Raw genomic sequence first — 20,014 nt, forward strand, 5'->3', positions numbered from 1 at the left:
CAGCAAGACACGATACAGAATTGGTAAGTGAACACCCGCAGCGCTATATAGCTCTAGCAGCGGCTTTAACGTTGTGCTGCCAGACTCGAAGTAGCGGCTTCGATTCCGGTCGGCTGCATTTCGAAAGGAGCCAAATGAAAAAACGGGCATGCACTTAGATTACGGTGAACGCTAATGAACCATCGGAGTTCTCTTCTGCGGCGCGCCTCAGAATCAGATTGTGGTTTTGGAACGCAAAACCCCCGAATATAACTTTTTTTTTTGTCGAACTGGTAAATGAACTCACACTATAGTAAATGAACTGCTACCAACAAAGATAGCAAATTGGTGGTGAAGGTATACTCTCTTCTGCCTTATCGACAACGAAGTTTACACAATTAAGCGTCTCAAATGGCATATCATGACTGGCGGGCACATACGACACCCTGTATATAAGTCTGAACGCCAGTATACCGTTAATTACTCAGCGCTCAAGAAAGCACATCTAAATGAACCTATCACATCTGTAAGACCCCCAAAAGGCACACAACAAGCAGCGCTAAATAAAAGCCCCACAATGCCAAGAAGCTTTACATGCAAGGCTTTCTGTTCATATATATATATATAGACATTAGCTGCGCGGCATGACGTTAACCCGTATACGGATAGCTGTAGCTTACTCGGCAAGAATCGTGTCTCAGAGATTTTGGTTGGGATCACCGGTCAGAAAACACGCAAACACAGATCGAAAAATAAAGGAGGAAGGATACATACGGTCGCGACGACTGATTCTTCCATAGATTATTGGTTATCCAGAACGAAGCCTGCAGTATTGAATGAAGCATTTTGTTCCAAACGCCACGTGTACTTGAACGATGATGTCACTTAAATATGGTACTGTGATTGGCCAGTGATTACGGTGGAAGTGTTATAAGTATAAAGCTTGAGCGAGCAACCGCTCAGTTGGCCGCCGGCGTCGTCACCGGCATGCTTCGCCATTGAACTCTTAATTGTTTTCAGCTCAGCGTTAGGACGCACTTGGTCCGGTAGCAGTATGAAGTCTGTCGCGTGCGTTGTGCTGGCAGCAGTTGCTTTGTATCTGGGTGAGAGCCACTGTTTTATTCTCCAGTATACTGTACTATGTCTAGCATTCTGTTTGGTTCTTGCGCAGTCTATTTCGCCGTACTTTAACGCACCTTCGGAGCTAAACATGTATTCCTAGAACGTGGAGGGACATATTTTCGCTGATGCTTGTGTAATCGTATGTGTGCGAGCATCGGTGATGTTGAACTTCGCGAAGACATATTGGTGTAATTCGTGAACGGTTTCTGCTGCACGTTCCAGCACGACGGCCTTACTAGTTCACGTGCCTCATTCGTTCTGCTCCTCCTAAGTGTCGTACTGTTACTGCAGTGGGCGACGCAGCCTGCGAGTGCCAGCAAGGCTGGTTTGACTGCGGCAACGACCGGTGTATCACCATGTTCTGGAGGTGTGATGGCCAGAACGACTGCGGTAACCACAAGGACGAGACCGGATGCAGTAAGCAGTGTTGCATTGCATCGTATTTTTCTGGTTATGGTGTTTTTTAGTTTTTGATATCTCGAAACATATCCCGCAACTTCGGCATGACTTTGTTCGTAAATGCTCACGCCCTCCCGAAGGGAAGCTGCTCGTTCCGGCGCCATGCCATCCAGCTAAGGGCTTGCACTTGCCATCTTTCGCCTGAAAAATTTTCAGCGCAATTCTGGATGTCGTGTTTTCTCGCCTGTTGCATGTCTGCGCGGCAGTGTTCGGGCCATTGTTTCGGTCTCCATGTGTTACCGCTCGTATGTTAAGACTGCCGCGCTTCACCACCGCAATCTGCCTTTACCGCCTTCTCCGCCTTTCTTTCTGCATGCCCAGCAACTGGCGTTTCCTGCTCTCCGCTGCTACGCAGTAACTTAGTCTAAGTTAATGCCCCCGTGGTTCCACACGCCTGACTTCTTCCTACTCGCTTTCACGTCGTATAGGTGACCACGCCCACCGATGTCCCTCGGACAAATTCGCCTGCCGCGACGGCAGCTACTGCGTCCCAGAAATATGGGTGTGCGACGGGGAAGCCGACTGCCACGACTCTTCCGACGAGCTGGACTGCCACTCGAGCAACTGCACCGGCTACCGCTGTCACAATAATGAGTGCATCCCTAACCACTGGCACTGCGATGAAACGGAAGACTGTGCAGATGCTTCCGATGAATTGAACTGTCATGCTGCTACAAACTCCTCCACCACCACGGTAGCGCCTCGTTGCGACGTCGACCAGGGTCGCTTTCCGTGCCTGGACGGACAGTGTCTTCTTCCTTCTAAGGTGTGCGACGGCCGGAAGGATTGTGGCGACGGCGCTGACGAAGGAGCGTTCTGCAGTGAGTAAAAAAAAAAAAAAAATTCGGCGCACTACAAGACTGCTTACGTGTGGCAATACGAAATCTTAATAGCCCCTTTTGCTGACCCTTCTGACAGTTCTTTGGTCTGCACAAGCTCTCGTCTACGCCTTAAATGCGCCTCGGTACGGCCAAATGAATTCGCGCCAAGCGTCTCAACGCGCTCGCTTGCCTTCGAGTTAATAATTCGAAGGATCGCTCAGTGGCGTTCCATTAGTCATTAATGGTTATTTTACAGACGTGACGTGGCGTTACTTCTGACACCTACGACGCGAAGTACGCGCATGAGGTAGATTTAGTCGATCGGAGCCGCCGTGGCGTCGGGAAGCGTGCTCGTCTTGCACCCAGGATGTCTCGGTTCGATTTCCGCTCAGACCAAAATTTACCGAATACTATATTCAACGGCATTCGTTTATTCTACAAAAACTGCGGGAAGATGCATAAGCGAGCTAGACAGAAATAACACGTGCGCTCGTGTTTGTCGCGTTTGTCGTTTCTCTAGCTCGTCATGGAACCACGCCAACTCGCCGAGCTAATCTGATGCATTAGATTACTTCATTTACGGGAACCTGCCGGAGACGCGTCAAAGAAATTCTCTCCTTGACCTGTTCTCACTTTCTGCCGTCGGCCATTTTCCGTACCATTCTTCGGTTAGCATTAATGCCTCAAAGGCATTCATGCCTTTCGCATTAAAAAAGACAACAAAATTGGCCAGCACTACACTTTCGGCCTTTTGCCGTGACGAGAGTCTCGCAAGCCGGTCAATTTCTTTGACGTGATGCTGTAGCCGTGGGCTTCCTCTGGCTCAAATCAAGTCGCTATCATCTGTCTTCCTCATGCTTGTAACGGTGTTTGACATTCTTGCTACAAGAGGCATTGCCTTCACGGATTTCCTTTCGTACCTTTGCAGAGGTCAACGAGTGCAGCCAGAAAAAATGCAGCCAAGGGTGCTTCGTCGCCACCAACGGTTCTACGTGTTACTGCAACACCGGTTTCCGCCTCTTGGCAGACCACATATCTTGTGCAGGTACTTCTATCATTAGCCCTATGTACTTTTTGCTAGTTTCTTCACTGCGCGGTGAACTTGCACCTTAGCCGTGACGGCACTTCTCGCCATTCACGGCCGCGCGGAATGATCGGTGTGCAAGGGCCTTGGTTCCACGCCCCTATGGCGACTTCTTACAGAAGTTGGTTCCCTATGAACGCACCATTCGCAAATGCGTACCCACAAAGTTTCGTGGACTGCCGTCGCGGTCTATGTTCGCCCCTAGACTTCCACCGAACTTCATTGAACTTGCTTTCCTTGACTGTTATTTAATTCGCTAAAAGATCACCGCGCACTCATGGACGTCCACTAGTTTCCGTATCTTGTGAATACTTTTGAATAAGGGGTGCTTTCTCGCAAGACTCCTACTTTCCCTGTTGGGGACCATCGGTCACTGTTCCACCGTCAGCAATTATTGAATCTTTCCCCCACTACTTCCAGATGTCGACGAATGCGCTGAAGAACCTTACGTCTGCAGTCACGGTTGCACGAACTCTCCTGGTTCTTACTCCTGTCACTGTCTCGAGGGCTACCAGCTCGCCGACAAAAGCTTCTGCAAGGCACGGGATCCTGAGCCGCTTCTCCTATACTCAAACACAAAGGAAATCCGTGGCCTCTGGCTTCGATCCAACCGTTATTTCGAAATCCACCCGGCTGAGGCTCAGGCCGTCGGCGTGGAGTTTGACAGCGACCAGCGTCGTGTGTATTGGACCGATGTCTCTACTCTGAAGTCGTCCGTTTATTCCTGCCGCCTTGATGGTTCGGGCTTAAAAACTCTCTTCAGTGCAGGTAAGTCTCTTTACAATCTGTAGCACTCTTGGTCATTAGCGCCCCGTGATACTCAGTCCCCCTCTCTGCTAGTTCACATACTCTAGTTTCAATCGCTTAATAGGCGCGGCTAACATTAAGGGCCCCGTAGCGCTTTGTATCCTTAGGCTTCGGAGTACACAGCAGGTATGCATTCTGGGTCTAAAGGCGAAGCTACCACCGTAGCTCGTAAACAACGTAATCGTCAATCGTAATCGTCGCAATAATTTTCTAATGTATATAGCGCGTGCATAAATCTGTTTCTCGTTTCCACTGCAATTGAAACTTACCGCGTAGCATTCGCGCAGTACTCTTGTCTTCGAATCAAACTGAGCAGCACTCTACCTTCAGTCATGCTTAACACAACCGACGTCATTCCTCCGAATGCCATTATGATAGTTTCGCATTAGCATAACTAAGGGGGAAATCTGGCGCTACAATCGTTCAACCATGGGAATGATGGGAAGTACAGGCTACGGATTGGCATTTTATTGACTGTCGAACTATTCTAAAAATATTCATGGCAGCTTTGGTTTCGTTCTAAGTGCCATAGCTATAACCTGCATTGGGACGGTGCAACACAAAGCACTCTGCCTTTGTTCTGTTGCTCGAAGCGGCGATGGCGCGCTGGGCAAGCGGCTGGAACGATGTTTGTGTCGCGGTGTGGTATCGATGCCCTGACGAGAAAGCGACGGCATCGTAAACGTTCCAACATGTTTTGACCATTTGGACCTTGGTTTGTTCAGTGTTGTTGCCGCTGTAGCGTTAGCGCTTTATGAAACTTCAGAATAGGAAAAAGAAGGCACTACTGATACAACACACAGTTGTACTTCTAGTGGCTTGGCAATCAAATTTTTCGAGGGCTTCATTGTGCATTGCTCGTTTATGCGCTCATTCAAATGCGTGCTTTCGGACTTTGAGAACAAACTTGAGGTAGGAAAGGTTGCTGCTTCCTGGCTGTAGTCTAGTCTCCAGATGGGCAAGTGCAAAGCCACACCGTAACGCTTCGGAAGCGGTAGGTCAACATCAAATTAAATCAAGCATCCCTGCTAGCAGTGCCGCAGATGTGCTTAAACGTACTTGCAGACGTTCAGCAATCGTGACAGCCGACTCAGCCTTTCGAAAGAGCGAGACGGTTCGCAAGTGCCCGTCGTCTGCGAGAAGTTCTCCATTCGCAGCTAGTCGGCGTCGTAGCATTCCTCTGAAGCTTGCAACACTTTATCACAATACGAAATTCCACAAAATTAACGATTACTTCTATACAAGCACGGTTCTTGCTGCTATAAAAATTATTCTCTGGCGTTAAATCGTGAGCAGGATTGCACACGCTGCTGTGTCCTGGTGTCCACCATAGTCATCCGTGCTTCAATCTCAGTCGTACCAAGTTTATGTAACGTGTTGTGCGTTGAACCAGTTACTGTAGACATAAAATTAAATTTTACGCCATCATATTTCCATATACCTTCTTTTACTGCGCCGCAAAGAAACGCCGCGATTGAAGTAAGTCAGAAGCCTGTACTTCCTGTGTAGGTTGAAGCGACGCTCCGGAGAAGCCCCGTAGACACAAACTAGCGCCACATTTCCCTTTAGGGTATTTCTTTAGGCACTCTGTGGCCATTACTCGATGACGGCCTACATCAGTTTCCTGTTGCGCAACTCGAAAAGCGTCCGACTACATGCTTCTGAAGAGCCGTCGGTTTGTCTGCCGCCGTATCTGTTCAAGCACAGCATTTGTGTCGCCATCCAGTATCCGCACAATGGCGTCTTCTACGCACACTCCTAACGCTGTTCGCGTTTTACGAATGTGACGATGCTTTTTTTTACCCCACAACGTTAATTTCAACTCCGGTGGTGAAATTGCCACGCCAACTTCATGTTCCTGTCGCAGCTCGCGACCGCACTCAATATAGCGGATGGCGCATAGTTCTAGCATGTTTCTTAGGCGCGCTCATGTAGCAGTGCAGAGTCTACATCGAACCCTAAAAACAATTACACGCTTTGGAGCTTATCTTGGCCCCAAACAATCTTCTGCCTCGTCTGCGTTTCCTCTCTTGAAAACTCGGCGCTCCCTACTTTCCTGTCGAGCATCCTGCGTCACGTTGATAACGCGCCAGCCGTTCGTGCCTAGGAAGTACCGGGCTCGCAGCGTTATAGAATGGAAATGCGGGCAAGACGGATAACGATTATTCGGCGACAAAATACAACCGACGGAGTGCAACCTTTTTACAGCGGTATTCGATTCGCCCAACACGCTTGCTCACATTACCGTTGCCTGCCTGTTTCACTTCAGTTCGAGTACGGACCTTTGCCTCGTAAGCTTGCTTCTGCCTTATTTTTACCTTATTACGACATCTCATCAGTGTCCTACCAGCCTGCGAATCCAGTTGCTAGCTCTTTGCTGCGTTTACCTACTACTTACGTGAACTTCCGTGCTACCCCTTTCTAATCACACTACCATACTCACGCAAAATTTGGTTCTCTCGTCTGCATTTACCTTTCCATTTTTTTCAGAAAAAACTCTACTGGAAGATCTTTCTTTGGACTGGGTTACAAATAACCTCTACATCACGGACTCTCTCGTCAAGCGCATCCTTGTATGCACTACAGATGGACTATCTTGCAGCGCCCTGATTACGGACTCCATAGATTCCCCTCGTGCGATCATCGTAAACCCGGCGCAAAAGTATGCAATTTGTACCGAATTCTGCTCATCAGTTTCTTTCTGTAAATCGCTTGGCTCAACCCAACCGGTTCACCTGTTTCCATTCCTCGCCCCCTCTTTTTCTGTTACCCATGCAGGACCATGTACTGGACAGACTGGGGCGCGCAGCCGGCAGTCATGCATTCGAATATGGACGGTACCAACGTCGCGCAATTGGTATCAACCGATCTTGGTTGGCCTAACGGTCTTACATTGGATCACACCACCAACCGTCTCTACTGGTGCGACGCCAAGCTCTCCAGGCTGGAATATCTCGAACTGTCCACCCTGAGACGAGCTGTTGTCATGGCTGAAGATGTCTTCCACCCTTTTGCCCTTGCCATTTTTGAGGACACCGTTTACTGGAGCGACTGGGCATCCTACTCCCTCGATTCCAGCAACAAGCGCACCGGCAAGCACCACCATCGCGTTCTGCGTGAAAACGGCAACCACATCATGGGTGTTCACGTTTACCATCCAGTCCTACGCCTCCAAGGTACACGATTTCTTTTTATGGTTTCCCGCTTAACCCGAACCTTTCTCTTCCTTAGGCATCCATAATCCATGCTGGGCCAACCCCTGTCATCACATCTGCGTGCTCTCTGGGAACTCCTACACGTGCCTGTGCCGCATTGGATACAAGCTGTTGGCCGACAAACGCTCTTGCACAGGTTTGCTGCTCACTTCACCACCGCTATTTCTCGCGCCGTCGTTCCCTTTGCAAAATCTAGCATTTAGCCTTTCCTGCTCTATTCGCAACTTGCAATCGTTGACGTGATTCTTTATCGGACAACGCGCCCACTTTCTGATCCCGCTGGGACACCTTGCGCACTCAATTTCCGGACAAATCTTCCTGTGCATGGCTGCACTTCGTTAACTGGCGGCCGCTCAATACTTGGCTCCCCACATGGCCGCGTACAGTTCATGTGGCTAGTTTTTCTCGTGCGACACTCCGCCTGACTTTACTTTCGGGTGCTCACCAACACACGAACTAGCAATGCACGAGAACCGCGTACGTTTTCTTAAATGCACTGCATCTGTTCGTTTTTCTTGACTCGATTGTCTCGCATGGTAACTGTTTGGTCCCATAGTCGTAGTGGCTAGAATACAAATGCACAATGTGTCTTGTGCTTTCTTACCCCTTCAAGGGTCTTTTTTTTTTTGCCATACGCGACCGCCCAGGGTCATTTTTTTTATTTCATATTCCAATTCTTGTTCGAGTTATACCCGAAAAAATTTACCGCAATTTTTCTAGGGTGACCGTAAGGGGTGCAAAAAATTTTGCGTTGGTATATGTACTCTTCATTCATGAATGACAGTAAAAAAAAAAGGAAGTAAACTTGCAAGAATTCAAATTTTGATCCCTTGTTACAGTTCATCTTTGAAAATGCCCACACGAAAACATTTCGCAACTCAAATGCTCCCGCTCTTACACTCATATGTACTTCCATAGCGTAATCGAACTGCATAGGTGCGTGCCCGTCAAACGGCAAAACGTGCGACAAGCTTCCGCTAATCTTCATCTTCTCGATAACCAGAGGCAATTGGTTTTCCCGAATGAAAAAAAGCAACGGAAGCGCTTGCACGGCGGCATCGTTCCTATGCGCACCCCCGTGAGCACTAAACGAGCGATAAACAAGCGGTTGCCCTTTGAGCTACTAGTAACCGGACTACCATCAGTTGCAAGCGCAAGAAGCCGAAACCGGCCATGGAACAAAGCACAAACAGCCACCCGCCCGCGCGCCAATGCGCGAGCGGTACTGGCGGGAGCGAACTACAGCGCTACAACAAACCGTACAACGCAAACAGAGGGAGGCGCGCAAAAAATTCTCTGAAGTCTCGCATAGTGGCAGCATATGACGGGAAAAGTTGGGAAATTGGCGCGTTTTTCAAACGAACAGCCGGCGCTGTAAATACACGGCATCGGTTATTTCGGACTTCGTTCGCGGCGCCGTATATTTAAGTCATTGACCCTCACAGGGTGCCGGCCCTTTTCTATCGGTCTAGATTATGCCTGGCCTCCATAACCGCGACTTAGGCGTCAATCACTCGCGTGCTTGAGAGATATTGGGCTTCATAACCTCACTCGCGCCGCCCTTATATCATTCGCATGAATGCCACACTCCTGTCACTATTCTTGCTCTCGCGTTAAATTGCACGCATCTCTTTTCAGTTACCAAGGACTTCCGTTTCGTCGTCGTAGCTGAAGAGGACTTGCTCTACAAAATTGATCTCGACAGGGTTGGCCCTCCTCTCCCCGTAGCGTTGCCGTTTTCCAATTTGGGAATGATCAGCGCCTTGGCCTTTGACTGGTCCAACCAAACGCTCCACTACAGTGACAATCGCCACGAAATCCTGTCTGCAATCAACGTCAACACTTTCAACCAATGGTAGGCATTCACCTATGCTTCTTGCATGGAGGGCACATGGTATCGGTGGGCTTCACAGGCTCATCGCCTGCTTCACGATGTTTCGGCGTTCAATCTTCGTTTCCGTTCATCAGCAGTTCTCGCCATCGACTGCTACAGCATCTAGTTCCGCTTCATTCCTTTCTTTTGCAGGACCGTCCATGATCACATTGGCTCCGTCTTCGGCATGGATTTCGACGTCGCTCATCAACTTCTCTACTGGGTGGACGCTGACAAATACACGCTCGAAGTGTGCCGTGCAAATGGTTCCGGTCATGCCATCATCCGGGACGACCTCCGCCGACCAGTTGGTCTTGCTCTTTACCCTTTCGCTGGGTAAGCCTTTCGGCACTTTAGTTTCTCACGTAGACATAACGCAATCCACCTATACAATAGCTTGCGTGTACCCATGCAACCGCCGTGGTTGCTTAGTGGCTTCGGTATTGCGCCGCTAAGTGCGAGGTCGCGGTATTACGTCCCGGCCACGGCGGCCACATTCAGATGGGGGCGAAATATGAAATAATCCCTTTACTTCCCTGTGGCTGCACGTTAAGGAACCGCAAGTGGTCACCATTAATCCCACGTGCCTTGTCATTGGAGGGTGGCATTGGCACGTCAAACACCTTAATTTAACTTCATTCCTTATACCCATGGCTGTAATAAGCAAAGGGATACACCGCCGCAAACAGTGCTACTGCTGAGTCTCGCCAGCACATCGCGCTCCAGAACCACAAAATTCTGCATGTTCACTTGTTCCTTTACAGCATACTTTTCGTGCTGAGCGCCGGCGATGCACCGACCATTACCTCGTACACAATGGATGGCCAAAGCCCCCAGATTCTTCCCTTAGCCACTCTACTGCTTCCAGTCTCCCTCAGCGTCGATCTTGTAGCTCGGAAGCTCGTCTGGGCTGACGCCACTCGTGGAACCATCGAATCCTTAGACCTTCGCAACTTGTTCTCCGCGTAAGCATTTTGAACCTCTTCTTGCAGCACGTTTACGCGAACTAACTCTCGCAGCCTCACGTGTGGCTGATACGTCCGTTCTATAACCTATTCTTTTCGCAATCATTCCTTAATTTCTCCCATCTCGTTACTTTCACGTCCAGCTGAGCTATTACAGCTTCAAAAGACACAGCTAGTACGTCACCGCTCTCTATGCACTTCCATTACTCCATAGGAGCACCATTCCGCTGTCTTAATACACGATTTCTAATGGTCAATTTAATACCTAGCTCTTCTCACAGTACATGACCGCCACTTCCCGCATTTACCCATTTCTCCGTAATTGCCCGCTTGGAGCACCTCCCTTCATTAACGCTTGCCTTTCAGCATTCTTGGTCGTTATTTCTTTTCCTTTCAGGACCCCTTTCATCGTTCAACAAGTGAAAGCGCACGTCTCTTCTGTGTCTGCTGCGCATAATGAAATCCACTGGATATCCCGTGACCACGCATCCCTCGAGTACATCGATCTATCTGTCGAGCCCAACCTTCGTCATGTTCCACTGCCTTCTAAACGGAACGGCACCTATTCGCGGCGTGTGATCATCGCATCTCAAGTTCCACCGTTCGGCAAGTATTCAGACTTTCCACCCTCTTCACCCGCTTATTCGTTGCAATAGCACACTTCGTAACATGCTCGTCATGCACTACCATTCCTTGCCCCCGCCTTTCCTGCGTGCCTTCCGGATCTCGGTTTCCTTCATGCCCACTAATGGTCGTTACCGTACTTTTTCTCGTCTTGCAGCGCCCGGTCCATGTGGCCAAAACAATGGCGGTTGCTCCCACACCTGCCTACCTGTTCGCACTACAGACCGTTCTTGCTTCTGTCCACCTGGAATGGCCCTCAACGCTGACGCCACCACCTGTCGAGGTCCTTTTGCATTTCTTGCACTGCTTACTTAAAGCACGTTGGCGGGCTAGTTGGTTCCGATTGCATGATAGGATCTCGGCGCGCTTAAATGAGGACGTAGAAAGCAACGCATACATCTTGCTGCTTTCAACTGTAGATTTTATTTTCCCACGCATTCATAAATATATACCGAACGAGGGGAACAAACCAAAGAACACTCGGGTGTGCATGTTGATCAACCGTACACGTATCGAAGCCATTAACATACACTGCAATAGTTACGACGCTAAACCGAGGACTCGCAGGTCTTTCTCCGATAGCGACACTGATGGCTTGCTCCCGTCATACCAGTTCAGTCTCTCCTTTTCCCGCCTGTTTCAGTTGAAAATGGCACCTGCCGTCCGCACGAGCTCCCATGCGCTGGCCGTTGCATCGCCGCCACCTACTGGTGCGACGGTCACAAGGACTGCTCCGACAATGCGGACGAAGCATCTTGCGGTATTGCTTTCGATATTCTTAAGTCCTTCCCATTAGACTACCATACTCCTTCACGCAGGCCCAGCCACGTGTCCCTCCACTGACTTCACCTGCTCCAACGGACGTTGCATTGAAAACGAGTGGCGGTGTGATGGCTACAACGACTGTGGCGATCTCTCCGACGAAAAGAACTGCAGTGAGAATTGCTTCTTCTTCTGTGAAGCCTTACTGCCACTGTTTAATCAAGTACTATCGTATACGGAAGTCGTATGCGTGGCTTCCTCCAGCGCCACTGGTCATGCAGACTGTGTCCAGTGGCACCAATCAATGGCTCTAATCTTCAATAATGCAGCGCACGTCACATTTCTCACGTCAACGTGTTCGTAAATCTTGCTAAGCAGGCTTCTTTTCGTAGCCCGGCAGACTTGCGCTACCCACCAGTACACCTGCCGCAGCGGAGTCTGTGTCCCTCTCTACTGGCGTTGTGATGGCTCTGAAGACTGCCCCGATGGTGACGACGAGCTGAACTGCAGTGGTGTACGCTGTCCGAGCGGTCACGACCGCTGCGCCAATGGCCAGTGCATTCCGCATGACTGGACTTGCGATGGCCATGCTGACTGTACCGATTCCTCGGACGAAAAAAACTGCAGTAAGTGAATCTAATTGTGCTTGCATGTTCTTTTCACATGGGCATTTAGCGTACTAATAAACCCATGTGCGTACTTAGTCCGGTCCTCCGCGTGCGTGCGTGAGCGCACCGCCTCGGTACTCGCCTTACGTATTTCTATGCCTTCATCCGTCCCTCGGCGTAAGTTTGCGGTTACCATCCCTGCCTTTGGTCTCAATCGCTTACCGGTCTCAATTCACGATGTTCTGGTAACGCATAGACTGCGTATTTCATTCACTTCCCAATGTATATTGCAGTTCCTAATCAGAAGCCGATCCACGCTGAGCATTACGGCGGCGAAGATATTCAAAAATCGTGCCTCTTTTGAGGTCTGCCCTTAACTCTGCCAAAATTTTGCCTTGTAGCACGTCCAAGTACTGCAAACCTATCTAGTCCTGAACCATATCAAAGTAACCAGCACCAGGTATTGTAAATTGCACGACTTCAGTATACACCACTCCTTCATTTGTGCATGTCCAACGCGTACGCTGAATTCTCGTTTGCTACGCCGAACATTCCGCTTGAGCGTTTCCGCTTGACAAACCGCATATTCCAGGCCATTCTTTCGAACATCGGCATGTTTTGCTTCCAACCAGTTCGACACAACTCGTCCATGCCCCGCCTTCTGCAAGTTCGTCAATCTTGTCCACCTCACTTTTCAGATAAAACCAGCATTACCGCCACCGTTACAAAGTCTCCTTCAATACCTCTCGGTGGTCGCATCTGTTCTCATGGCCATTGTTCCAGGGAATGAAGTTCGTTTCGGTCGCACGTTTCTAAAGCTATTCTTCCACACCAGATTCCTACCTCCTCGCCCATACTTCGCTGACTACTTTCATCACCTTTTCCGACATTGATGCGTCACTTTCCCTGCAGCCGAACCCCTCACCTGCTTGGTCGACGATTTCCGCTGCACCAACGGCCAGTGCCTGGACAAGAGGCTTCGCTGCGATCACGACAACGACTGTGAAGACTCCTCCGACGAAGTTGGCTGTGGTGAGCCTGCCCGCTCTTTCGTTTTAATGTTCGCGACCAAATATGCATCCATGAACTTTAATCAAACGGCGATATCTCGTTGCCGCCCAAGGTAATCCATTGGGCAGCGTAGCATGGTCACGCTGCTTCCTTCGTGGATAATTTCCCCTGCGTCCTTAATGCTTCGTCTATTTGCTCTACCCGTCTCAGATTATGCGAAAGTCAACCGATCGAAGTGTTCCACGGGCATGGTCGACTGTGGTGATGGCCATTGCATCTACGCCCACGACATGTGTGACGGCTACGTCGACTGCCACAACGGCAGGGACGAGCGCAACTGCTGTAAGCTTTTCCTTATGCCCCGTTACTTTCTCTTCAACATAACGGCGTCAACTCGAGCACGCCTCATCGGAAGCAAGGTTGAGGTTACTGAATTTGTTGAGCATCATGTGGGCGCACGCGAGCCGCTTCGACCACTCCAGTCCTAGCGAAACTTCCATTTCCCGCTCCCTCTGCGTGGCTTTGCATACCCTCATGCACACCTTGCAGACTTCTCGCTATTGCACTTTCACAGCTGCGCCCATATGCCAATCAGCGGAGTTCTTCTGCACTGGAACGAAGCGCTGCATTCTGCAAAGCTGGCTCTGCGACGGTGACGACGACTGCGGCGACGGCATGGATGAACTCCTTCCTCGCTGTCACCCCACCACGCAAGTTGCCACAACAAGTGAGTGCTATTCTCGCACCTCCGTTGCAATGTGAAATACTCCAAAGGTGGCGTTGTCTCTTGCTTGCCGCATTATCACTACCACTCTCTCAAATGACCCTGCTACCATAGTTGGACGTTCCATTCCTATGTAGTCTTTCCCTCGTGTTGCATTTTTTTTACAGCTGTGGCTGCTTGCTGGGGCAACGAATTCCAGTGCGGTTCCCACGAATGCATCGCCTGGACCAGTGTCTGCGACGGACGCACAGATTGCGCCGATTTCTCGGATGAAGGCAGCCATTGCGGTACAGTTCTATTATTTCTCTCAACAGCTTTCACTTTACTCTTCTGGAATACTGCCAGCTCCAGGCTCTGATACATGCCCCATTTCGCTGCGCAAGTGACTTCATCGTCGTTAATGTGCATTAAACCGGAGCCCGGCGATTCGTGACGGCATGGCGCGCGCTCATTTCTCTAGCCCCTACTGCTTGGACTAGCTCTTCAGGCTGCACTCCAGTAAACTTGAGCTTCCTGGTCAATGTCGGTTTTCTGTGTGCGCTGCTCTTCAAGTCGCCACTGTGTTCACATGCAACGCCTGCGTGCTGTGTTAATACTTGCAGTCAAACATTGCGGCACCGCTAATGGAGGCTGCGCTCACATCTGCCGGGAATCTCCATCTGGTCCGATTTGTTCCTGTCAACCCGGTTACCGCCTGAACTCGGACCACAAATCGTGCGATGGTAGGTTAGGCGCTGTTTTTGTCCCGACGCGGCACTGACCTAATCCTCTTGGGGAACTCTCCTCCAGACGTCGACGAATGTGCAACTCCCGGCCATTGCAGCCACTTCTGTCAGAACTCGAAGGGCGGCTTCAAGTGCACATGCGCGGATGGTTACGCCCTCGGTGTCGACCGTCGGTACTGCAAGGTTCAATGTACGTAACGCCTGTTGCCGCCGATTTTTATTCCTAATCGGCACTGCGCTTTCAGATGGCGAAGCGTTCCTGCTCTACATGCTTCCTAACCAGATCCGGAGCTTTTCAATGCACGGTCATGCTCAGCATTTACTTGCTGAAGATTCTCTTTCCGATATGCATGGCATGGACTACCGCGTCGCTGACAAGTCCATCTTCTGGACGGAAATGGACGAGGTACCCCTACTTCCTGTACTTCCCATGCATTACCTGTTGGGCACGTGCTTTACGTTCGCGACTTTTCTTCTGAACGTGCCTTTCGATGGCAGCCTTATCACTCGCACACTTCACGATTCTCCGGTACCATATAATCCCGGATAGCTGCTGCTAACCCAGTACGTACGTAACTCTAGCAGGGAATCTGCATGTATTTGATGTCGCGTAAGCTGAAATTCAGAATTGTATTGGCATTCTTTCATTCAGTTTTCTGGTGCCAAAAATACACGGCGTGCACCTTCGAGCCGTTTCTCCGGCGCTTAGAGGACACCTGTAAATGGAAAGTATAGACTATATGTGCTTGGATGACGGCACCTCCTTTCAGTGCTTTAATTAAACTTTGTTGTCCAAGTACACACAGACGCTTCAATAACTCCCATCTCCTAGCCACCCTGTACACCTTCGAGTCGCCATCGCAGTGGACGGCGACGGGGCACTGTTTCAGTTTCAAAGGCAACAGAATTGGACAAGTGGCTGTAGCCTTACCAGATTTCGCAATTGCTACTGCGCTGTGCGGTGACGCTATACATAAATGCCCAACTGTGATTGTATGTCTATGCCCCTTTCTTTCATCTCTGCTTTACCCCCTCCCCCAGCCTATGCTAGCAAACTGGATCTTCCCCTCTGGTTAACCTCCCTGCCTTTCCCCTTTCCTGGCTGTCTTTTCGAGTGTACACCAGCAAGCCATATAGTTCAAGCATGTTCAGTGACTCGTCACCTTACGTTGCATGCTAAGCTCTTCCCTTCGCCGTATGTTGCGACTTCTCGTAGTGCTCGGTTTGCCTGTCGCATAACTTTTATTACTTCTGTTCGTCTGAACTGGCGCTTCACCACTTTTCAGGGTATCATCAACGTTATGACCGTAGGCAACGGCAAGCAGTTTACACTTCTCGAAGACATCCACAAGCCCCACCATATTGCGGTCGATTGGGTCGCCGGCAACATTTACTTCACCGACGGCTGGGTTCACATCCAAGCGTGCGAGCCTACATTCAAACACTGCACCGACGTCTTAGATACGACGTACTCGCACCTTAACACGTTTGCACTTTCTGCTAACGATGGGTTAGTAAGTCTTGCTAGCCACTATTTTCTTGCTTATTCTGTACTATTTCCTCCTAGACTCCGCATTTCAAAGTGGTGTTCAGTGTCCACCAGCTCTGGGATGGTATACTTCTACCCTCTGAATGATTTCAGGTTGATGTTCTGGGCTGTATGGCACGAAGTTGTCAACAAGGACCACGGCCTCATTGAGCGCTCAAACATGGACGGCACTACCAGAGTTGTCTTGCTCACGGATAAGATTTTGTGGCCTTGCTCCATTACCGTTGACGCCGTTCATAAGCGCATCTATTGGTCTGACGCGAACAAGAATGTCATTGAAAGTGCAACATACGATGGCAAACAACGGTGAGGCGCCAGTTCTGTAACCCTTTTCAATCACCCGTAACTTGCACCTGCTACCGTGTACACTTAAGCAGCAGTGGCTATACTGAACCGCCCACACAAACTTGTTGCCTGCAGCTCGGCCATACCGCATAATTCTTCCCGTCGTTCAAACGTGGCTTTCCGCTTACTTCCTGAATGGTCGATTACAGAAAATTGGTCCGAGGTGCTGGCCTGTCAAGCCCTTTCAGCATCGCTCTGTTCGAAGACTGGCTGTACTGGTCTGACTGGGGCTCCGACTCCCTGATGGCCTGCAACAAATACACCGGCAGCAACATTGGCCTTGTACATCACGGCACAGCCAAAGCCACGGTTCTCAAAGTTCTTCATGCTGTTCACCAACCAAGTGGTAAAAGTTTGCCTTAATCCTATTAACCACTAGCCTGCAACAACAATCAAACCAGCATGCTCTTGTTGCGTTCACTTTTACAACCCGACATTTTGGTTTCCTATTGCTGTATTTACCCAGGTGTAAACCGCTGCGCACGCAACCAGTGTGCACACGTCTGCCTACTGAACCCTAGTGCGTACACGTGTGCTTGCTCTCATGGCTACTCTCTGGCACACGACGCTCACACCTGTATAGAATCCGGTAAGATTTCGCTTGGCTTGGCAATCTTCGCTTCCTGGGATTCGTTCCTACGCACTCTCCGACCCGAATTTACCCATCTGCGTCGTTAGCCTACGCTGCTGCAGCGTATTTATGAATACGTTCACACCTTCTGCCGAGCAAACGGGTGTCGCCACAAGAGTTTTCCCTGTTCTCACCCAGATGAGCACTACAATTTGACCAGCTCCGACGTCCTTGGTCAGTTCTGCAATCCTGTGTGTCTGAACGGTGGCCGCTGCATCTCCGCCAACGGTTCTTACTTCTGCAAGTAAGTTAATGGATCATGCATCACGTGACCTCTTTATGTACAGTTTATTCGAAAGACTGAGCCATTCGATTGGAAATGCACCCCACGTATGCTCCAGCATCCATGCCTGTACTAAGTTTCCCTTGCGTCTGCAGCTAGTCTGCGCAACTCTGGACTCATCTCTATTTCGCCGCATATTTGCGCAATATCCGAATAGCAAACCTTCTCGCAGGTGTCTCAACGGTTTCAATGGACCTTCCTGCAAGGATGCTATGGTTATTTCAACGCTGCCTCAGCAGTCCAGCTCCCACTCTACAGCGCTTGCCTCCATCCTAGTCAGCACCCTGTGTGTGGCCTTGCTTGTCCTTGGCTACGTACTCTACCGGAGAAACAGGCAAGTCTGACAGCATGTTTCTCGTACCAATCATTGCTCTCCTTCCCAGTGCGGATTTTCGCTTGGCGCAGTTGTAACCTCGCTTACCGTCGATCTATATCCTGTTTTAACTTCCTAAAAATTGCTGCATTTAGCGCCATCTGGTGCGCTCTTCACTCACTAAGTGGCGTCTATCATGATATCGCACATTGTTCTGGCCTTTCGTTATTGGTCTGTCGGCCATAGTTTCACATCTCGTTAAGTCTTGCTTTCGTTTTTGAAAGTGTTGTCATTGTGCCTTCTCCCACACCGTCGATGCTTTCGTACGCGTTAGTGCACCTGAACAGCCCAGATTCCTTAATTCTCTGCTCTTACGTCCTTTCTTAGGGAGAAGCTTGCGGCCTTGGATTTCTCCATCAGCTTCAAGAAACCTACCTTCAGGAAGCGGCAGGGCTTGCTAGAGGATGAGCACCCTGTTGCCGCCGATGAGGATTACCACGCCATGACCCCTGCCCCTGGCTTCGTCAATCCTGCGTTCTCCAATCGTAAAGTATGCACTTCTCAGCTTGTCCATATTACTTGCTTTTAACCTGCACTCCTGTATCATCCTTACCTCTCAGCTCAAGGTGTCTTCGGCGATGCGAAACTTGATAAACGAACCTTTCACCTTTCTTCGGCATATTTGAATGAAGACGCGCATCCGCCGCTTTTCTCATCCTTTCATTGTTTTCTCGAACAGATTACGTTGGGACTCCCAGTGAGCCAAATTGCACGGTTTTACTTGGCACCTTGCCTGCTTCAACGCCTCTCTCAATGTTGTGTCCATGCACTAACTTGCCCGTTTCTTTCAGTCGCAGCTTCTCACCGATGATGGCCAGTTCAAGCGGTGGTCTTCCAGCGAATCTCTCCAGTCTTCGTCTTCAAAAGACAAATCCACGTGCTCCCTTGCCACAGACTCTGCCGCGAAGAACGAAGTTTTCTTCTTCCGGAAGCACTAGCGGTCGCAGGCCGAACGTCACCCGTTTGTATATTGTATAATGAGTGCCATTTAATTTATACATGCTCTGTATACTTACAGATAGCTTTTAAGATGTTGCTGTTCAAAATGGCTTTTATCTAACAAATAAAAAGCAGTATTTTTACACCCAGCTTCCTTTGTCTCCCTTTTCTCCCATTGGTGGCAAACTTGAACTGCCTGTGGGATAGATATTCTCAACCGGTGGCTATGCGGCAGATCAATTACCTGTTTCCGCTGCGCAATTCGGCGGATGCGTGTAGTCGTACGCTGCATGGTAGGCTGAAGGTATATTAGGCCATCTTTCCATACGGCAAGCTTCGGCTAGCTTTGACTTAGTTCTCATCATATGCGCTATACTGCTACGACGTGCCGTAATCTCGCCAGTTCCATGTCCAACAAGCTCGCTCCCTTTCCGTAGATCGAGAGACCCTGTTGCCTTTTTCAACAAAAGTGCCTGCAGTTGTTCCTCGTATCTTAAGCTAGGCATCGTGCTCTCGCAGCGCGTAGGCTTTCTAACGCAGTGCGAGCAGAATGTTCAGTAAATTTTCTTCTGGGGTCCTTAGGCAAATCTATCTCGCTGAAGTTCTTGTCATTGGCCGCAGGTATGTAGCTCAAGGGGTCATATCGTTAGTGGAAATCTTTTTCGAGCGAGCGCTTATATCGACGTTTCACTGACTCCAAGTGAGTCTGGTGGCTCTGGCCTGCCGTTGTGTGCCAGGTACAGAAGGAAACGCGATATTGTAGAGGCAGTTCGCTTTTGCATTCATTTTTTGTTCGCAGGTTTAGTCTTATCTTCCCGTAAATATATTCCCGTAAATGCACTTTTTTTTTCAACGTCGCTGAAGTTTCCCAGTGTCACTTGGCAGCAATATAAGGCGCGCGATGTTCGTCAGTGATTAGGCGAACCCCCACACAGCGTCACCGTACGAGGAGGGAAAAGCGAGTCATATTTCAGTGGTATAGGAGAGCAGGATCGCCTTGAAGGGACGAGGAAGGTTTTGATTCGCAACAAAAGCAATTTGCACCACAATGTGATCCTCGTGAATCACTATGGATCCTGTAGAAATCGCGCAGGCGGTATTACTGGACGCCTGAA

The 20,014-nt window shown here is 49.7% G+C and overlaps 1 protein-coding gene across 1 annotated transcript; it reads left to right on the forward strand.

Annotated features, from left to right (window-relative positions):
* The first annotated feature begins 947 nt into the window (after positions 1 to 947).
* Positions 948 to 19,033, forward strand: yl (Putative vitellogenin receptor yl). The gene is made up of 31 exons (XM_075695257.1): positions 948 to 1,082; positions 1,393 to 1,518; positions 1,989 to 2,381; positions 3,310 to 3,426; positions 3,886 to 4,233; positions 6,763 to 6,934; positions 7,051 to 7,448; positions 7,504 to 7,623; positions 9,126 to 9,342; positions 9,514 to 9,696; positions 10,125 to 10,325; positions 10,723 to 10,931; positions 11,107 to 11,232; positions 11,593 to 11,709; positions 11,768 to 11,884; positions 12,104 to 12,337; positions 13,232 to 13,351; positions 13,541 to 13,672; positions 13,905 to 14,057; positions 14,222 to 14,341; positions 14,657 to 14,776; positions 14,844 to 14,969; positions 15,025 to 15,185; positions 16,066 to 16,289; positions 16,422 to 16,634; positions 16,823 to 17,019; positions 17,140 to 17,262; positions 17,443 to 17,548; positions 17,760 to 17,925; positions 18,292 to 18,450; positions 18,752 to 19,033. Exons 1-31 carry the CDS (start codon positions 1,034 to 1,036, stop codon positions 18,896 to 18,898), a joined length of 5,394 nt encoding a protein of 1,797 aa, XP_075551372.1. The 5' UTR covers positions 948 to 1,033; the 3' UTR covers positions 18,899 to 19,033.
* The last annotated feature ends 981 nt before the right edge of the window (positions 19,034 to 20,014 follow it).

Source organism: Dermacentor variabilis, chromosome 1, assembly GCF_050947875.1.
Source record: "Dermacentor variabilis isolate Ectoservices chromosome 1, ASM5094787v1, whole genome shotgun sequence".
NCBI classification, from domain to species: Eukaryota; Metazoa; Arthropoda; class Arachnida; order Ixodida; family Ixodidae; genus Dermacentor; species Dermacentor variabilis.

Excerpts from the sequence above, each read along its gene's own strand:
- yl (XM_075695257.1), top strand. The coding sequence starts at position 1,034 with ATGAAGTCTGTCGCGTGCGTTGTGCTGGCAGCAGTTGCTTTGTATCTG. Across the intron at positions 13,673-13,904 it reads CAGGGACGAGCGCAACTGCT|CTGCGCCCATATGCCAATCA; the intron begins GTAAGCTTTTCC and ends GCACTTTCACAG. Across the intron at positions 14,342-14,656 it reads GGATGAAGGCAGCCATTGCG|TCAAACATTGCGGCACCGCT; the intron begins GTACAGTTCTAT and ends TAATACTTGCAG.